Source organism: Typopeltis vanoorti, chromosome 7 (genome assembly GCF_054136105.1).
Source record: "Typopeltis vanoorti isolate ZY-2024b chromosome 7, IOZ_Tvanoo_1.0, whole genome shotgun sequence".
Lineage (NCBI taxonomy): Eukaryota > Metazoa > Arthropoda > Arachnida > Uropygi > Thelyphonidae > Typopeltis > Typopeltis vanoorti.
Window position 1 is genome coordinate 51,407,748 of NC_143555.1, and position 20,498 is coordinate 51,428,245.

A 20,498-nucleotide genomic window follows, 5' to 3' on the forward strand; every position below is an offset into this window, starting at 1 on the left:
GCGGGATTGACTCTACTCCATCATGAAAGCTGCTGTGAAATATTCTGGACTAACTAGAAAAAGTAACTTTTAAGAGACCAGCAAACGAGCCAGACAGTGGCGTCCACCAGCTGATGTTCCGTTCCAATGATTTCGTAAATGTTTAGTAAGATTCAAATCTGAGGAACGTGATGTGCATGGGACGTTGTCTGGTAAAACAGGGTGTGGTCTTTATAGAAGAATTCAGTCCTATCAGATTACATTGTCACCGTGTAGGGAAATATATGGTCGGAAACTGTCCGCTGGTAAAAATTAGCTGTCAAGATGCGTTCGGTGGGAATGAAAAGAAGAATCAAGGATGTCCATAAGAAAATTCCTATACTAAAAAGGGATGCCACCGGCCTGTTTTCTGGGAACTGTATGGTCGGAAACAGGTTGGGTGGTCATAATGTTTTGAATAATGAATGTATGTGTGATACTCGCTATTCGGAATATGTGACTCCTGGGTTTCTCCATATGATTAATTAACTTTGTTTTATAGCTGTTTACGTATATGCTGTTTTACATAATGTCGTTGTCAACTTTACATTAACAACAACAATTAATGTGATGTCATATTGCATGGTTGCATATTTCATCATGTGTATTTGATACTGAGTCATAAATAGACACACTAACTACGTCTTCTGCGTATTTTGTGAATTTACTTGGCGATTGAAGCTAGTTACCATCTATAGACTGATTAGATACGCGTGATTTGATTCTTATTTTTCATATCATTATTAAATTATGATCTGGTAATAATTGTAAAACGTCTTCCTCTTCACCCTTTTAAAAGTGATATCAGGAGTCAAACTCCTTTTTTATTTCACAATGCATGTTAAGTAACTAAACCTCGATCTCACTCATCGCATCATTGACAGAAATCCGTCTTTTCAAATATATGTTTATTAATTTATTATTATTAGTAGTAATAGTAGATATAACTTATAATATTAACATATCAAAAACGTATTATCGAATCCAAAGTTTTTTTTTTTTTTTTTTTTTTTTTTTTTTTTTGTTAACGAAGGAAACTACCGGTAGAGTGGAAGGATGCAGTTGACGAAAAGCGATTTGGTGTTTGTCAATTGTTTGAAGTTTTATTTATAATTTATATTGATATATTGGTTTTAATAACATTTTCATCATGCCGTTTATGAGGGGACCCGCCCCGATAAGAACAACATTGAAATACTTAGAGAAAGGACGCCTTGTTTTTAAACCGCATGTGAAAATTATGACTGTGCATTGTAATGACGAAGGTAAATACCACCAAGGAACGCGGTACGTTCACAGTCATTTACTTCTATTCCAAACCATGAATTTTAACAGAAATTTTTAGATTTTTCTTAAAATTTAAGAGAAATTTAAATTTTTGCTAGTCGTTAATTTGCAACTTCGAACTTGCCAGTTTCGCTCACATTAAAACGTACGGTTTCATTAGAATTTAAAATTAGCACACACACAATATATATATATATATATATATGAGTTATATATACGAATATACGAGTATATATATATATATATATATATATATATATATATATATATATATATATATTGTGTATATAATGTGTATATATATATATATATATATATATATTGTGTATATAATGTATATATATATATATATATATATATATTGTGTATATAATGTGTGTATATATATATATATATATATATATTGTGTATATAATGTATATATATATATATATATATATTGTGTATATAATGTATATATATATATATATATATATTGTGTATATAATGTATATATATATATATATATATATTGTGTATATAATGTATATATATATATATATATATATATTGTGTATATAATGTATATATATATATATATATATATATATATTGTGTATATAATGCATATATATATATATATATATATTGTGTATATAATGTATATATATATATATATATATATTGTGTATATAATGTATATATATATATATATATATATTGTGTATATAATGTATATATATATATATATATATATATATTGTGTATATAATGTATATATATATATATATATATTGTGTATATAATGTATATATACAGGGTGTTCGGGATAAATTTGACAGTTTCGTAAGGAAAAAGAAAATCTTCTTTGTATCTATTAAATTTAATGAATTGACAAAAAAAACATTACAGGCAGAGTTAATTACAATACTATCAACAAGATTTACTCAAAATAACCACCATTAGCATCGATCACAGCTTCAATTCTGCTTCGGAACCTCGAACAAGCTGATGCTACAGTCTCCCTGGGAAGGGCCGCAAAAACTGTTTTAATTTTATCCATTAACTGGGCTTTTGCATTACTGGAAGTGCGATTGGTGTCTTTTTCAACTGCGCCCCATACAAAATAATCCATGGGGTTAAGGTCTGGGGAGTTTGGAGGCCAAACATTTGGACTGGTGAAGTCGTAGAAATTTTCAGACAACCATTTTTGACTTTTCCCAGAGGTGTGGCAAGGGGCCGAATCCTGCTGCCATACATACGGCCTACCATTGGCTACCCTTGTTATCCAGGGCTTGACTACAGTTAGCAACTCCACGAACAAAGCCCGAATTCCAATGCCAGGGTTCTTCAACACCTGTTCCTGCAGATTTGCGAGGAATTCTGCTGTACGAACGCAATCAGATCGTCTGCTAGGGATCTTTCTTCTTGCTACATCCTCGTAGTCACCATTGCAAGTCTCTAGTTCATGCCTGATTGTTTTTACTGTATTCAGGGAGCATTGGGCAGCAGTCGTAATATCCTTATTTTGATGGCGGGCACGAATCATCATGATACAAGTTATTCTCTTCCATGATTCAGGTGGGTTCCAGCTATCCATCCTTTCTGACATCTTGTATATGAATGAAGAAGGGTCCAAACTTTTAAATGAAGAGAAGTGTGTGTTAATACATGTAACTTACGGAAAAATATAATTAATTATAAATATGTCAAATTTATCCCGAACACCCTGTATATATATTGTGTATATAATGTATATATATATATATTGTGTATATAATGTATATATATATATATTGTGTATATAATGTATATATATATATATATATATTGTGTATATAATGTATATATATATATATATATTGTGTATATAATGTATATATATATATATATATTGTGTATATAATGTATATATATATATATATATATATATATGTATATTGTGTATATAATGTATATATATATATATATATATATATATATATATATAGTGTATATAATGTATATATATATATATATATATATATATATAGTGTATATAATGTATATATATATATATATATATATTGTGTATATAATGTATATATATATATATATATATATTGTGTATATAATGTATATATATATATATATATATATATATTGTGTATATAATGTATATATATATATATATATATATATATTGTGTATATAATGTATATATATATATATACACATTACGAGTCATTTGAATGGTGTCAGATGACTCGTATTGGTAGGATCCATTACTCACAAAATATATACAAGTATCTTCATGGCATCAGATGAAGTACTACGGGTATTTCATGAAGAATGGATCGCCCACGATAAGTGGGCGATCCATTCTTCATGAAATACCTATCATGCCTCTTAAACTTATTCACTGATGAAGTGCTCACAATCACCTCTGGCAACCCATTCCAAACATTCGCCACCCTCCAAGCAAAATAATGTAGTCCTATTACTCTTGCTAACTACACTCTTACACAGTTTTAATTAATTGTGCTCCCTCGTGTTTTCTGGCTTCCTTCCATGTGCTGAAAAGAGTCTTCATTGTGATCCTATAAAAATCCCTTTAATGTGCATCTATCATTTCGCCCCTTTTTTTCATCAATTAGTTTTTGAAACTCACAGACACTTGATCTCTTCTCATAGAGAGCATTTAATAGACTTGCCACAATTTTTGTCACTTGCCTCTGGATACTCCTGCCACTTCCCCCAACTAAACAAAATCCAGGTAACTAGATCTGCACATAGTCCAGATTTCTTGTAATAAATAGGAACAATAATTTCTTAGTTCTTGCTTGTTAGTGTGTTCTTCACCAACCAGGTAATATGATGTGTAGTTTTGGCTAAGTTTGTAGTATTCCCTCTAAGTTTCATCTCCTTGTCCACAGTTCCATCAATATAGTATGCAGCTTCTGTCTTCTTCTTTCTGAAGTGCATCACCTCGCAGTTTGCCACATCAAACTGTCAGCCATTTTTTTTTACCCATACTGATAGTTTATTTAAGTCATCCTGTAGGATCTCTACATTACCTTCACTATTGCTCATCCCAGTTTAGCATTATCAGCAAATAACCGAATATTTCCTGTCATATCGTTTCTTATATCATTGATGTACAAATCAAGCAAGCACCAAGTACTGAGCCCTGTGGTTTGCCATTGGTCACCTGCCTTCTCCTGGACTCAACTCCTCCATAAACCATTCTTTGATATCTATCCAGCCACTTTCTAATCCAAATCAACCAATTCGTATCCATTCCCATTTGCTGCAATTTAGGCAGCAAAGTTCTCTATGGAACTCTTTCAAAGGACTTTGTTAAGTCCAGCAGTATTGCTGAATAGCCATTTCTCTTATCCATCACCATTGTCACTTTATTATAAAAAAAGTTAGCAGATTACCAAGGCAAGACCTGCCTATCACAAAACTATGTTCTTTCTTATATATATATATATATATATATATATATATAAAAACAAACAAACAGATAGGAACAAAGTTATCCACATGCTCAAAACTCGTCACAAAAGAAAAATTGATTCATCCTAAACATGAATGTGAAGTCGTGTGCCATGCATTAGCTGTCATCAAGCAAAGACTGGAGGTGATTGTTGGCAAAATTGAAATTTGAGATGTTGAAGTATTTAATGAGAGATTTCCTGATCAAAGATCCCTGTAAATTGATAACTGTAGTTGATTCTTTTAGAAGTCTGGAATAAAAAGTTTTTTTCTAAATATGACAATGGAAATATCTCAGTTTATTGTATGGTTAAGGTATAGTAGGTCAGACCAGATCTTTCTTTTTTGTTTTATGATTATCATCTCCAACATGTTTTTTCTTTTTCACTTCATATTCATGGCTTGTTTTGCCCTATGTGATGATACCAAAGAGTGGTATGGAGGCATCATATCTGAAAAGTAGGGTATTTCTCAACATTAAGCTAGTAAGTATATTTACAAATACTGGAAGTATTCAAAATAAAGGAAATAAAATTGTTGGATTAATGGCACCTGTGAATAAGTTTTGTTAAACTTGTGCTCCTGAGTTTTATCACACTTGCAAGTATCTCTTTTGTGCAAAACAACCAGTAAACGGAATACAGAGGGTACCAAGGAGCCAGCTACTTCTACACAACTTGTAAGTACCCGTAGTACTTCATATTAGTTATTATTCAATCAAAAAAACAGCCACGTGAAAGTGCCCAATATGCCAACCATGCAAAATAAAGATGGTGCCAACAAAGGTCAGCAACGAAAGATTACTTCGAGTCCTGTCAGCGTAGTGCAGCTGAAAGCCAACAAACTGAAAGACAATATGAAGTGCCACAGTTGCGAAACAGAAATTACCGAAAGAAAAAAAAGATATATCGTGCGACTTCTGCCACAACTGGCTACCTACTTCCTGCGCAAAAGTAGAGGATTCAGTGCTCAAGTTACTTATCGAACTGAACCAGCCTTTTTTCTGTTCGATATGCCTCCCCTCTGTTAAACAGCTGCTAAACATAGGCAAACGAGTCAAAGATCTCGAACAACACATCAGTAACATGATCGATACTTTCTCTCCAATATCCGAAAGTTAGAACAAAGCTCGAGATATTCGATGATCAGCGGCCGATCACAAGTGCATCTGTACCTGCTAACAAACTCTGTGATTTAATCGCATCAACGGTACACTCGTCGCTCAAGGCCGAAAACAGGAGACTCAGTGCCGTTATTTTGAACTTCCCGGAGGAAAACAGTAAATCTCTAAAAGAAGAAGTTAGCAAACTAGCAGGTGAATGCAACTTCGATCCCGGAAACAACAACATCATATGTCATTGATTTGGTCCCGTAAACAGAAGAAAGGACGGAACGAACTATCCACGTCTCGTCAAAGTGATCTGTGATACATCGACAAACACTACCAAATTAATAACGGAGATAAATAGCAAGCTAAAGGACAGTAGCCCAAAATCGTGTGTATGTGCTCTACCTGACACCCTTTGAACAAAGGGAACAAAGACGCCAACTCCGAAAACAACTAGAAGAAAAACTCCAGAATGGAGACAACAGCTGTACCGTAGACTACAAACAAACCAAACTAGTGCAAAAACCAAGTGACGCAACCAAGGAGACCGGTATGCAGGCACTGAATAGGAAACGTGCAAGACCCCAGTGATCAAAGCCATTCCCCACAGACCCTTGCATATCCACCACACCAACATCAGTGGTCTCAACTCCAACCTTAATAGCGTTCACTATCATCTGCAGTCAACCAAACCCCACCTACTCTTCTTAACAGAAACACAAATTTCACCTTCCCCCAGTACCATCCATCTCAACCATCCAAACTATTCACTATTTAATTCCTTTCGATCCAAGGGTGGTGTGTGTGTGTGTGTGTGTGTGTGTGTGTGTGTGTGTGTGTGTGTGTGTGTGCATATATCCGCTCTGACATACCCTGCCAGAGAGCACCTAACCTTGAATCGCCCAACTTTGACCTTCTTTGGCTAAAAATATCTCTCGCCTACTCAGTCAGATTCATCTGCTGTCTCTGTCGCTCTCCCAATGCCACCAACCACTCCAAGCTCTTTAACTTCCTCTCCTTAAAAGTTGATTTCCTCCAGTCCCACTATCCTAATAGTGAAATCATCCTCCTAGGTGATTTTAATGTTCATAACACCAACTGGCTTTCCTCTTCCAGTTGTACAGATCTTGCAGGCAGAGACGCCGAAATCTTTGCCATCACCAACGACCTTACACAAATTGTTCACAAGCCGACCAGAATACCAAATACCCTAGACCTCTTCCTTACAAATGATTTTTCCAAATATACAGTGAATGTAGTGAGCCATCCCCCCCCCCCTGGGTAAATCTTACCACAACCTAGTGCTCATCTCCTGCCCAATGCAACAACATTCATATAGTCACACCTGCACAAGGTTAGTCTGATTTACAACAGTGCTAAATGGGACAGCCTCTGAAACTAACTTTGCTTCATTCCCATGGTTGGACTACTGTTTGCAGTCTTCCAATCCTAACACATCACCAAAATAATCCTTACTGGCATGATAACATACATTCCCCACACCACTCTGAACTGCCGTCCCCTATTCAAACCCTGGTTCTCCAAAAAATGTGCCACGGCTGTGCAAACGAAAAATCGGGCATACCACAACTGGCTCAAATTAAGAACACCAACCTCCTTCAGTACCTATACTGAAGCCCTGAAATAGATTCAAAAAAAAGTATCGATGATTCCAAAACAGAATTTGAACGGGCAAAAAGCTTGCAGCCTGCCCTAGCATCAGCTATGCCTTTTGGTCTCTCGCCAAAGCATTTGGTTGCAACTTTTTGCCCTACACTACTTCTCCCGCTATCATACTCAAATGGCTCAATTGCAACATCACCCACAGAAAAAGCTAATCCGGCTTCACACTTTGCCTCCAATGCACGCATAACCGACAATGGCAAATGTCCCCCAGTCATTCCAACTTCCCAACACACAATGTCCCCTGTATCCTTTTGCCAGAAAGAGATCATAACCTGTTGTCAAAATTAGACACACAAAAAAAAAAGCCCCTGGCCCTGATGACATTCCTCCAATTGTCCTGAAAGTCTGTGCAGCAGAACTGACTCCTATTCTATGCCGTCTATACACACTCTCCTACTCCATAATATCCCAAAGCCTGGAAATTGGCCTATATTCAACCCATTCCCAAAAAGGGGTGACAAATCGCTGCCATCTAACTACCGCCCTATCTCACTTACCTCAATCCTATCTAAAGTGATGGAGAAAACCATTAATTCTCAACTCCTAACTGTACCTTGAAGGCGCCCAGCTTTTAAACGACCACCAGTATGGATTCCGTTGATGCCGATCAACAGGTGACCTGCTGTCATATATCACCCATCTCTGGACATATGCCATGGAAAAATTTGGTGAATCTCAAGTAGTCGCACTTGATATCTCTAAAGCGTTTGACCAGGTCTGGCACAAAGGCTTATTAGGCAAACTCTCATCATTTGGACTGTCTCAGGACTTCTGCAGATGGATTGCCAACTTCCTGTCTGGATGCTCACTATGTGTGATGGTAGATGGCTCCCTATCCTCCCACTATCCAACAAATGCCAGGGTCCCACAAGGTTCAGTTCTCTCTCACTGACCCTCTTCCTTCTATACATCAATGACCTACTTCATTTGACCTAAAACCCAATACACAGTTTTGCTGATGACAGCATATTGCACTCCTCCCTTTCATTTGATAAACCTCACCCTGTACAGCTCACTTCAATCCACAGATCATCAACCACAATTTCCCTTAATGCAGACCTCCAAAACATTCTCCGATGGAGCTCAGATAACCTCGTGAACTTCAACGCTAGTAAAACCCAGTTCTGTCTTATTTCACACAAAAAAAGAACCTTTTTCCCCAAGTATTATTTTTGATAACACTCAAATTCCCAGACAAGATGAAATCTCTCTTCTCCAAATTACCATGACATCAGGCCTCTCCTGGCATAAACACATTACAACCATTGCATCCTCAGCTTCCAAAAAACTAGGCTTTCTATTTCGCTCAAGACGCTACTTCACTTCAAAACAACTGTTAACCCTATACAAATCGCAAATCCGCCCAGCTATCAAATACTGTTCTCACATTTGGAGTGGGGCATCTAAAAGCTCCCTCAAAATGCTCGCCTTAATACAGAGGAGAGCAATTAGACTGATAAATGATCCATGGCTTACTGACCCACTCCCCCCACTTTCACATAGATGCTTAGTCTCTGCAATTTGTATATTCTACAAATATTTTCATGGTAAATGCTCATCTGAAACAACATCAAGAATTCCTCCACTCTACTAAACCCATTGGAACACGTACAGCTACTTCCCAACACCTCTTCACAGTACACCTCGAAACCCAGAGAACAAGTTTCTTTTCCTCTACCATCCCTGCTACTGCTGTACTGTGGAACAATCTTCTCCCTGATGTATTTCCCAAGGAATACAATATACAGGCTTTTAAATCGAACGTTAACAAGTTTGTCCTCTCCCATCCCGCTACCCACATATGGTTCTAAAGTACTATAGGTTGAACAGCCAACCTCTTGTATATGGGCCCAACATATTAAAAAAAAAAAAAAAAATTGCCCTAAAATTGTCAGAATAAGTGAGACATGGCTGGATGGGGATAACATGATAGGAATATAGATGGAAGGATATGATCTTCTTTTTCATGAAGATAGACAGGATAAAAAGGGAGGAGGGGAAGTGCTGTTGATGGTAGCCGAGAAGTTATGCCATCCGTGGTGGACATGCAAGGAGTAAAGGCAGTGGATATGAAGCAAGATGGTGAGAGGTGGATAGGATGAAATATTTCATTGGGTGGTATTATAGACCTTATAATGTGGAGAGCAGTCTGAAGAAAATGTATAGGCAAATTGGTCTGGCATATTGATTATTATCTGTTGTGATAATAATCAATATATTTCCAAGATATTTCCACAGATTGTGTACAGAGATGGGATGTAGAATCCCATCTCTGCTTCCCAAATTTCAAAACCTTACACTTTCCAACATTCAATTGACATCCCCACTCATTTACCCATTCAGCCAGTGTCCTCTCCAAATATCATTTACATACAAAATAAACAGCAATGGACCCAAAACAGACCCTTGGGGTACACCACTAGTAAGTTTCCTCTTCTGAGATATCATTCCTCCATAGACAACTCACTGATACCTATCAGACAGCCAGTCTCCAATTCAGTGAACTAATCTACTGTTCAGCCCCATCTGTTCCAATTTAATTACCAGCTTGTCATGTGGCAATTTATCAAACGGCTTTGTAAAATCTAAATATACCACTGCACTGTTCTCCCCCAGAAATTTTTACCAGCTGGATGGAATGAAGCATTAGCCGGGTGTATAAAAATTTTGAATAAGTTAAGAAAGACCCTTTTTCATAACAAATTAAAATAGTAATTTTATTAGAATTACTTCAAACAAGGATAATATTTTATATAGTAATTATGACAAACAAGACTAAAATTTTTCTTATTATCTTGTTAAGTAATGAAAAATTTTGTAATGCTCACAGCTTAAAATTCAATACATTAATTCTTCTCTTCTTCTTAGAAGCCCAGTTGACAGCAGTTTTTTCGTAATTAAAATCTATCGGATCTGGTCCTTCCAGTGAAATTAGCATCAGATTATTTAGAGTGTTCTGACTGATGCGATTCCTCATACAGGTTTTTACCTTTTTAATGCAGAGAAACCCCTTTCACATTCAGCTGTGCTCACAGGTATGGCCAGTCCAACAGTAGCTAGTTTTGCTAAATTTGGAAAATAATATTTGAGCTCAGATGTTGCTAATTTTAGCAGTATTTGTCTTGGATCTAGATTTTTGTATGACTGTCCAATTAATCATTTTTGATGCAACTGCACATTCTAGTTTAGTACTTTCATAGTTTAGACCTGCAGGAATTCCATTTCTAGAATAATAATTAAAAAGAATCTCAGAAGCCTCATGTTGATCGTGACTTTTTGCATTGAAAAGTCTTGAAAAGCAGGAAATGATTGGCATATCTGGAAATCTTGCGTCTAGGTGTTTAATAACTGTGCCTGTGTATTTATCATATATTGTAGTCTTAAATGTAATAACATTAGAATCTGAATAATCAGTGTGAAGGTCTGACCATTCACCTGAAAGATGCTGATGAAGATTTTGAAATTGACTGCCAGGAGTGTCATTCAATTCCATGATGGATAATTTTCTGGCTTCTAAGACTGGCTCTATTTCAGTTAAGTCTTGCCTTTACCATGATCTAGACAAGTTAAATAAATGCGGTAACACATCTGAAAGCATCATTAGTGAAGCTATGAAATTGTATGTGCTGATATATTTACTTAAACCTTCAGCTGTGATATCATTTCATTTGGTGGCCTTTCTTTCCAATGCAGCTATAACACTCACCATGCATTCTCTTAGAGACTGTATTGCAGAATCATGAGACAGCCATCTAGTGTCACTAGCCATTTTAAGTTTAATCTGAGGACTGTTCAGTGTATTTTGGATTTGGGTTAAACCAGCCATCCTGACTGAGGAATTTTGGAAGAAGAAAAACAATTGCCTTACGATATCATTAAACATGACTAAATAAGGCACTTCAGCAGCTGCTTGGGCAAGAGCAAGTCAGTGGTTTACACAATGACAGTTGACCATGAGTCCATCTGTTTTATCTTTGAAAAAAGCAGTTTTGCAACTCCCTTTTGCTTTCCAATCATGACAGCTGCTCCAGCAGATCCTAGGCCCACCAGATTACAAGTTTTTAAGCCTAGACTGTCAAGGGTTTCAATTACTTTGTTAGTTATAGTCTCAGCTTTGCCATCAATGATATTGTAAGTTGATACAAAACTAACCCTGACCTCTTTTCTAAGTTGACAAACATATTTAATGTGCCCAATCAGCTGTTTTAAAACTGAAATGTCCGTAGTTTCATCACATAAAACATTGAAATAATCTGCAGAATGTATATTTCAGATCTAATTTCTGATGCTAAAATATCAATCAACTTTGTATTATTCTTTCTGAGGTATAATGTGCATTTTTACCAACATTAAGATGTTCCAAGTAGGAACAGCCTATAGCCTTGCAATACTCAAGCAATTTTTCAAATAATGTAGTATGTGGTAACTCATTTTTTGCTAACCAATACATAGATCTAGAAAAGCATCTCTCTGCAAGTTATTCAAAATTGAAATTGATTTTTCAATTTGCCCTATTCCAGTTTCTTCTAATATACATTTTTCAATTATATCTGAACAAGAATCAGTGTGTAACTTGCTTTGTTCATGGTCAACCAAGCTTTCTTTTCGAAGTCTTGTGCATGGCATAGTTACCCAAGTCACTTCCTTGTTTGTGGTTCGTATCTTTCCGTATTTCATATGTGTGGAACATCATTCCATTATCTTTCACCACTAACCAATGGAATTTTTTAAACAACTGTTAATACCCGATAAGCGGTGTTTAGGCATACATTTTACAGTTGAAAGAGACTCTGCAGAAATCGATGATTCTGTTGTTGGTTTGGTGTCTTCACTACTATGCTTATCAGTTTCATCTTTCTTAAAATAAATTAAGAGTGTGGTTTTCTGACTTGACTTTTTAGTCATTATGGGGTAATTTAATAAATACAAAATATCATTGTTATTAAATTAATCAGAACAAATCACTGAATTGTCCACAGTAATACCCAAGGCACATGACACAAGTTATGTTGCAATTTTACTATTTATAAGTATTAATTACTAGGAATGGGAATTGGTATCACTCAAGATTGACGTCATAGTCCCCGAGAATTCCCCAAGATCACAACTATATTTGATGTGCAGGCCTATTTTCTTTTACAAAATAAAATATTAAACACTTGACTCACGATCTTCAGATAAAAACTATTATTAAGAAAAATGTAAATTTTTAACATCAATTTTTGCCTTCAATTCAAATTTGCTTCTTTCAAAATTATGTCTCTTTCGTAAAAGATCTTCTTTGCAACCGATACTGTTGTATTTGAGATCCTGATTTTTGTCTTCTTCCTCGTATGGATTGGTGTGCATCAAAGTGAATATTCAAAGCTCTCGAGATTGGCTTGCAATGCAAGAAATTGAGCTGGTCTCACGAATATAGAGACTCTCCAGTTCAATTTCTCATCACTATTAATTAAAAATGTATTAAATTATTTTTCCATTCTTGCTCATTATTTAGCCATGTCAATTCACCACATTAATTATCTGGGTGGTCAGTAAAACCAGCCAGGTGGTTTGCCCATTCAAAAGGTCCTGTGGAGAACACATGGCATTGTATATGCAACACCCTTATCCAACGCATTTGTCACTTTTTTTATAAAAAGTAAGCAAATTCCTAAAGCACGATCTTCCTTTAGTAAATCCATGCTGGCTTCCAAAGAGTATTTTTCTGTTGCCCACCCAATTCTGAATCTCGGTCCTAACTAACTTCTCTAATACCTTAACCACAACTACAGACACAGACTGGTCTATAATTCAAAGCCCTACTCCCATCACCTCCCTTATGAATTAGAACAATTTTACCCTCATTCCACTCTTTTGGAACTTGACCCAGTGAAAGACTCATGTTGAAAAGATATGTAAAACCTGTTGTTAACTCTCTGGAACATTCCCTCAAAACACGTGGTGAAATAGCATGACGTCCCACAGCCTTATTTACATCGTCTATTCAATTCCTCATATACCTCCTATTCATTTACTAACAGTTCCTCCTCCTCCTACTTTTCCACTGCTTTCAAGTTCTGCATGATGTTACATTCATAAGAATGAACGTAACATCATGAATATAACCTTTATAAATTGTCATTAAATATCGCAGCTATATTCCCTGCAGCAGTTATCATTCCACCAATCAATCCCATCCTACCATAATTATTCTTTCTTCTACTGGCCACATATCGAAAAAACACAGTAGGATTTTTTTTAACTGCTTTAGCTAACTGCTGCTCATACTGCACTTTTGTTACCTTTGTCAAGTGGTTGTTATAACTACTCATCTTGTGTTTCTTCCATAATACCTTCCAGATTGCATACCTTAGCTCTTGATTCATCCATTTCACACCTGCCCTATTTACCCTCTTAACCTTTTAGAATACATTCTGATATTGCCTCCTCCAAATAGTTCTTGAGTAGGGCCCAAGCAGCATTGATATCCTTTCCATCCAGTTCCTCTTTCCAATTTATTATCGCAAGCTGTTTTATGAGGTTTTCATAATTACCAGTCTTATAATTCCACATATATCCCTTTCTAACTGACGTCCTCGAATGACTGGTCACTCGAACGCCAGCCTGGTTGGTTGAGTGGTTAGCCTATCCACTCTCCTTAGCATGGATGTTTGTGATTGTCTGTGAAAATATGCTGGTGGACATTAGATGGTTGGTGTAGACTGAGAGTAGTAGAGTAGGTGCCCTCCCTCGATGGATTTTTTGCCAGCTAAGGTTGATCAATTGGTAGAACTTCTGCTACTAATGGCCCACTCAAAAAGTTAAGCAAGTTTGAGTGTGGTTAGTAGTTGGAAGAGATCAATCATTCGATGCTGTTGGCACACTCTCCCTCAATGAATTTTTGGACTCCCTGGAGGTGTCACATAATAATAATAATAACACCACCATCCGATGAGATGATGAAATCCATTATTCTTGATCCTCGTATACCCTTCGTTACTTACTGCCTAAGATAACTGTCTTTCAAAAACTCTGAAAACTTTCAAAAGAAAAGTTATTTTCATTACCCTCAGATGCAGTCTCTTGATTCCAGTCTATATTACCATAATTAAAGTTGCCCATAATGATCACTTGTTTCTTGCCTGCTAGGTCAATTTGCCTATACATTTCCTTCTCATTACCCTCCATATTACCAGGTCTATAGCAACACCCAAATATTTCATTCTGTTTACCTCACACCATGCTGCCTTAAAAAATATCTGCACCTTGCAAATTTACCTTAGGGCACAACTCATCTGCTACCATCAACAATACTTCTCCCTTTCTTTCCTGTTTTTCACAAAAAATATATCTGTTCATCTCTATTGTCAGGATGTCATCGTTATCTAACCATGTCTTGCTTATACCAATAATGAGCAATTGGGACAAATAAATTCAAGCAAAGCAACAATTTCATTCTCCTTATTTGGAATACTTCTAGCATTAGTATATAAACATAAGAAATCATTACTGGTTCTACAAGTCCTATGAATGTCACTTTTCCGATGTGACTCTTCAATACCTTCCCTAGTCTCTTCCTCTATATTACCACCAATTCTACAACTTTCCTCACACCCAAACTCTCTCCACGCATCCCAGGCCATCTCAATCTGCGTTTTCCCACTCACATATTCACCTCTGAATCCAGCATCTGCATGTTTCATAAAGTGTCTTCTCGTCCACCCTACTCCCCCCCATTTTCCTGTTGTGCTTCCACTCTCTCATTTACTTCATTCGTGATATTCACTTCTCCATTGGCAAGTGAGCAAATACCTCTCCCTACCTTGCGATTTTGTTCTTTCATATCACCTCACACAATCTCTCCAGCCGACTCACACCAAAACCATTTAAATGCAGCCCATCTTTATAAAATTCCATCTGTCCCTCAAATTCCTCTGACACATTCACAAAATGCACTCCATTGTCTTCACATAACTGCACTAACATCATCCAGGTTCTAGGCAAAGTGGCTTATTCCGGACTCAGTCCATCTTCTTGGTCGTCCCCTATTCCTTTCTCATGGAAAGGCTTAGACGTTGGTTACGAAACAATCCTAAGAAACAATCCAAACCTCAACAAATTTGGTTACATGAGACTCCCCCAAATTTGGGAAACCTACATCAGAAGACCTTCAGCCCATTCGCCCAAGAATACCAACATTGTCTGCTAGAGGACACCATCAGGACTTTTAGTAGAAAGAATAGCTTCCTGCTTCGTCCTCATTTACTGTTTGTTGTGCTTGCATGCACGTGTCTTGTTTTTAAGTTCCTGTGAAAATAGCAATGTGACGTTGCCGAAATATTGGAAGTCTATTAAAATTTATTTTAATGTATATCCTAGTATACGTTGTAATTTCCTTAAGCTATTTAGTAAAAATGCATAACCAACGTCTAAACCTTTCCACGAGAATTACGATAATCCACGGAGATTCCATCGCACGTAAGGCTTGCCATTACAGTAAAATGAAGTTAAAGCTATCAAGACAACTGAATCATCTCGCCTTCCTAAAACGCTGCCGGGATAACCAGATAATCCCAAACTGTGTCAAATTTAAGCACCGTTTCTCTTCGCAAAAGGCTCTTCGTATTTATAACCGTGCCAGCCAAGCTTTGCTGAGGGAACAGATCGCTACGACTCGCCGTTTCCTGAATGATGCTAACTTAGCTATCCAGGCACTCGAAGATGACCTTTCAAGCACCTTAAGCCACGAAATTTGGTCTATTCTATACGAAAAAAGTACGAGATCGACACATCAAAAAATTTGAAAATTTAAAAAAGAACTCGAAACCACAAATTCCTACCAAAACAGTAGTCAACCTTTTGTCAGTTAGTGTGAAACCTGAAGCACTCCTCGATGCTCTCTCATGTGACCACAACTTCGCCATTGCACCCAGAAGAATACCTACTGAAGATATTATGATACTAATTGAACGTGGGATACGACACCTTCCAAACCACGTCGCCAACGATATTAGACTGGATGTGGCTTGTGTTCTGATCAAAGCAAAACCACCAAAAACTAACATTCCCAGGAAGGAAATTAAATCTCTACTAGAATTAAAGAAAAACAAGGAAATAATAATCACCAAAGCAGAGTAAAGGGAACGCCACAGTATTGCTTAACCAAAAGGATTACACAGGTAAGCTGAATGCTCTATTGTTAGATCGGGCTACTTACCTCCCTATCGAGTCGAGTACAATCCCACAACTCACAAATTAGAAAACTCCACAGGCTCCTTAAGAAGGTCACTCTTCTTGGCCTTTAGAAGTCACTAACAAATTAAAACCATTTAACTCCATACCCCCCCCCCCCCCGTATTTATGAACTCCCAAAAATACATAAGGAAAATGTGCCATTACATCCCATAGTGGATGACATTGATTCCCCCACATACAAACTAGCTGAACATTTGGCCAAAGCTCTCACACACTATACTGGCAACACAACTTCACACATAAAAACTCAGCCCACTTCAAAGCCAGTAGAAAACCTTACGCTCAAACACACTGACGTAGTGGTCAGTTTTGATGTCTCCTCCTTATTCACAAATTCTCACAGAATCCTTAGAGCTAATCCAAGCTAAATTTCCTCCCGATATCACACCCCTATTTCAGTTCACAATGAACTCAGGCTATTTTGTTTGGCAAGGAAAATTCTACAAACAAATAGAGGAGACTGCCATGGGTTCTCCCCTCTCCACACCCTTGCCTAACTTTTATATGGAGACTTTTGAAGAGAAAGCCTTAAACTCTGCCCCACAACAACCAACCATATGGCTTCGCTGTGTTGATGATGTGTTCGCTATTTGGCCACATGGCTCCGATGCACTCCTCTCCTTCCTAACACACTTAAACAACCAACAGCGCAGAATCAAATTCACCTTGGAAGAAAAAAAAACAACTGCCTTCCTTTCTTAGACACACTAGTCATCCACCAGCCTGATGGAACCTTGGTTTTCTCAGTCTATAGAAAACCCACCCATACAGGTAGATACATTCCCCAACAATCTCCTCCTCCCTCACAACAATATGTGAGTCATTAAGACACTACACAATAGGGCTAAACTTATCTGTTCAAATGACACTGCCCTAACCACAGAACTAAACCACATTCTCAACATTTTCTCAGCCAATGACTACCCCTCAAAAAAAAATCCAAAAAAAAATATTGAAACCAATAAACCATATCCTATATCCGAGGCACCTCGAAAAAAATTACAATAATCTTAAAAAAACATGACTTGTTGTTACAGACCATATAAAAAATTGGCATCCCTTATCCGCTCTACTAAAGACCCCCCCCCCCCAGACCTACCTGGTGTATACCAGGTCCCTTGCAGCTATAAGCTGTCCTACTTTGGCCAAACAGGCAGACAGCTAATATCAGAATTTCACAAGGACTACATCCAGTTTCACCAATACAGCCACTCTGGTCTTGCAGACCATGCACTGGATACCCACCATAGAATATGGTGGAAGAAAGCCACGATAATACACCGTAGTAAATTCAAATACGAAAGGCTTTTCATGGAATCAGCCTCAGCCCTAAGAAACAATCCAAACGTCAAGAAATTTGGTTGCACGAGACTGCCCCAAATTTGGGAAACCTACATCAGAAGACCTTCAGCCCAATCACCCAAGAATACCAACATTGTCTGCTAGGGGGCACCATCAGGACTTTTAGGAGAAAGAATACCTTCCTGCTTCGTCCCCATTTACTGTTTATTGTGCTTGTGTGCACGTGTCTTGTTTTTAAGTTCCTGTGAAAATAGCAATGTGACGTTGCCAAAATATTGGAAGTGTATTAAAATTTATTTTAATGTATATCCTAGTATGTGTTGTAATTTCCTTAAGCTATTTAGTAAAAAAAAAAAAAAATTCCTCGTTCCTTTAAGCCAGTGTTTCTCAAACTTCAGATATCTATGTATCCCTTCTTAAATTTTCATTATTACCTCCTTATCAAAAGAATAATAATAATAATAAATAAAAAGTATATTTCATTGTAAATATTTATTTTATTTGAATTAGATGTGCATGTAAACCAAAAAATATGATTTTTTTAATAGAACAAAATTTATAAAGATACTATAAATTTTTACTTTATTTATATAATTTATCATCAATGAGAGGGATACAATATTTGTTGCTTACAGCTACTTGTATCTACTATATTGCTCACTTATGTGCATTTTATAAACCCAGTCTTTAACTAGTGATCCATACTTATGCATTTGAAAGCTAAAAAAATTTACCGTATATACTAGAATATAATTTGCATTTGCATTTTTCCCCAAAATTAAAGCAAAAAAATCATGATGCAAGGTATATGCGGGGATTTTCAGAAACTAAAGCTTTCAGAAAAAAAAACTGAAAATGACTTGCCAAGAAGCTCCTATTCGCCATCACTACTTCCAGCCTTGAGAGCAGTTTCCTTGTGTGCATCGTCAAAGTCATCTATCCAAATAGTGTCATCTTCTTTCCCATTATTTCAAGCAAAAATTACCAGTAATTTACAAAACTTGAGATACATAACGAACAATCCTTCACAAATGATTAATGAGAAGTGAAAGCAGAGCGCGAAAGAAACAGCAATTGTAGGCCAGTAGAGATAGAGCAGCTATAAAAAGATATGCATGTGATTGATGCAGTATTAACAAAAGATCGTGCGATCCAAAGACAAAAGCAAGCCGACAATTGATTTGGCTTCCATGTCAACAATTGAGTTGAAATGCTAATTCTCTTCAGCCGAATTCCATAATATCTGAAACACATTCACTATATATTTCTTAGTTTTAACACATTCATGACGTGGTAGTGTCAGGCAAAACCATATGTTGCCAGTGCAACATATGGTTTTGCTTGGGTCTATACAGCAGTTTCTGTGGAACAGAACATGATTCATTAGTTAGTGCCGTTTTTATCCCAGTTGTCTCTAATTGCACTGTTTGTGGAGAATATATCACACAGCTTGCAAATGTCTCTGTACAATAAAACTGATTGTTTTTCGTGTGTCTGCAGTATAGTAGCTGTTGTGGAGGATGTGTTATTTACCACAAGGAGTCAATTACTATCACCCCGATGTTCACATCAGGGCGATAATAACTCACAATTTGAGTAGGAGAATTCATACATAATATAATTTAATATATATATACACACACACACTCATGAGCAGTTGAATTAAAATACCTGCTGTGTTGGCGAAATGGTGCTGTGGTTGCTCCCACGAATGGAATAGTGCCATGTGGCACATGACAGGGATGTCGTCAGACCTTGTACTGACTGTCTGAGTAATAATCAAGCACAGAATGGGGAAAGACTCGAGATCTCAGTGAATTCGATTACTGCCAGATAGTTGGAGCCAGACGTATGGGGCACTCGATCTACGAAGTCGTGCAGGCACTGGGCTTTTCACAGGCGACTGTGTCAAGAGTGTACCATGAATACCTGGAATCGGGTAAAACCACAGCCGCCAGGGAAAACTGCCGTAGTATACAACGTGTCGATGAGAGGGATGCCGTCGGCTATCTCAGATGGTAACAGCGAATAGACCAGCCACAGTGCCACAGATCACTTGCCAATTCAATGCTGGACAACAACGACATATGAGCAGCCATACCATCCAGAACCATCTCCTTGCTACGGGCACAGAAGCCACCGCCCGACTAGGGTACCTCTGCTTGTCGCACATCTCAAGGCATGATGATTAGTGTGGGTGCAGGAACACCGCCATTGGACCCTCGATGCATGGAAAAAAGGTCATCTAGACTGATGAGTCGAGGTGCATGTTGGTACACGCCAATGGCAGGGTACGAGTGCATCGCCAAGCACATGAAGTGATGGATCCCTCGTGCCAGCAGGGTACAGTTCAGGCCGGTGGTGGTATCCTCATAAGGGGACTGTTTACATGGGAAGAAAT

The 20,498-nt window shown here is 37.2% G+C and overlaps 1 protein-coding gene across 2 annotated transcripts in view; it reads left to right on the plus strand.

The window, feature by feature from the left end:
* The first annotated feature begins 1,085 nt into the window (after positions 1-1,085).
* Positions 1,086-20,498, plus strand: part of mRpS25 (mitochondrial ribosomal protein S25) — a 92,584-nt gene continuing 73,171 nt past the window's right edge. The window contains exon 1 of one of the 2 annotated variants that reach the window (XM_090395861.1): positions 1,086-1,305. In XM_090395861.1, the coding sequence (XP_090251987.1) occupies positions 1,169-1,305 (137 nt within the window). In that variant the 5' untranslated portion in view covers positions 1,086-1,168. The remainder of the gene's footprint in view (positions 1,306-20,498) is intronic. The other variant, XM_090395862.1, reaches the window with a different exon arrangement.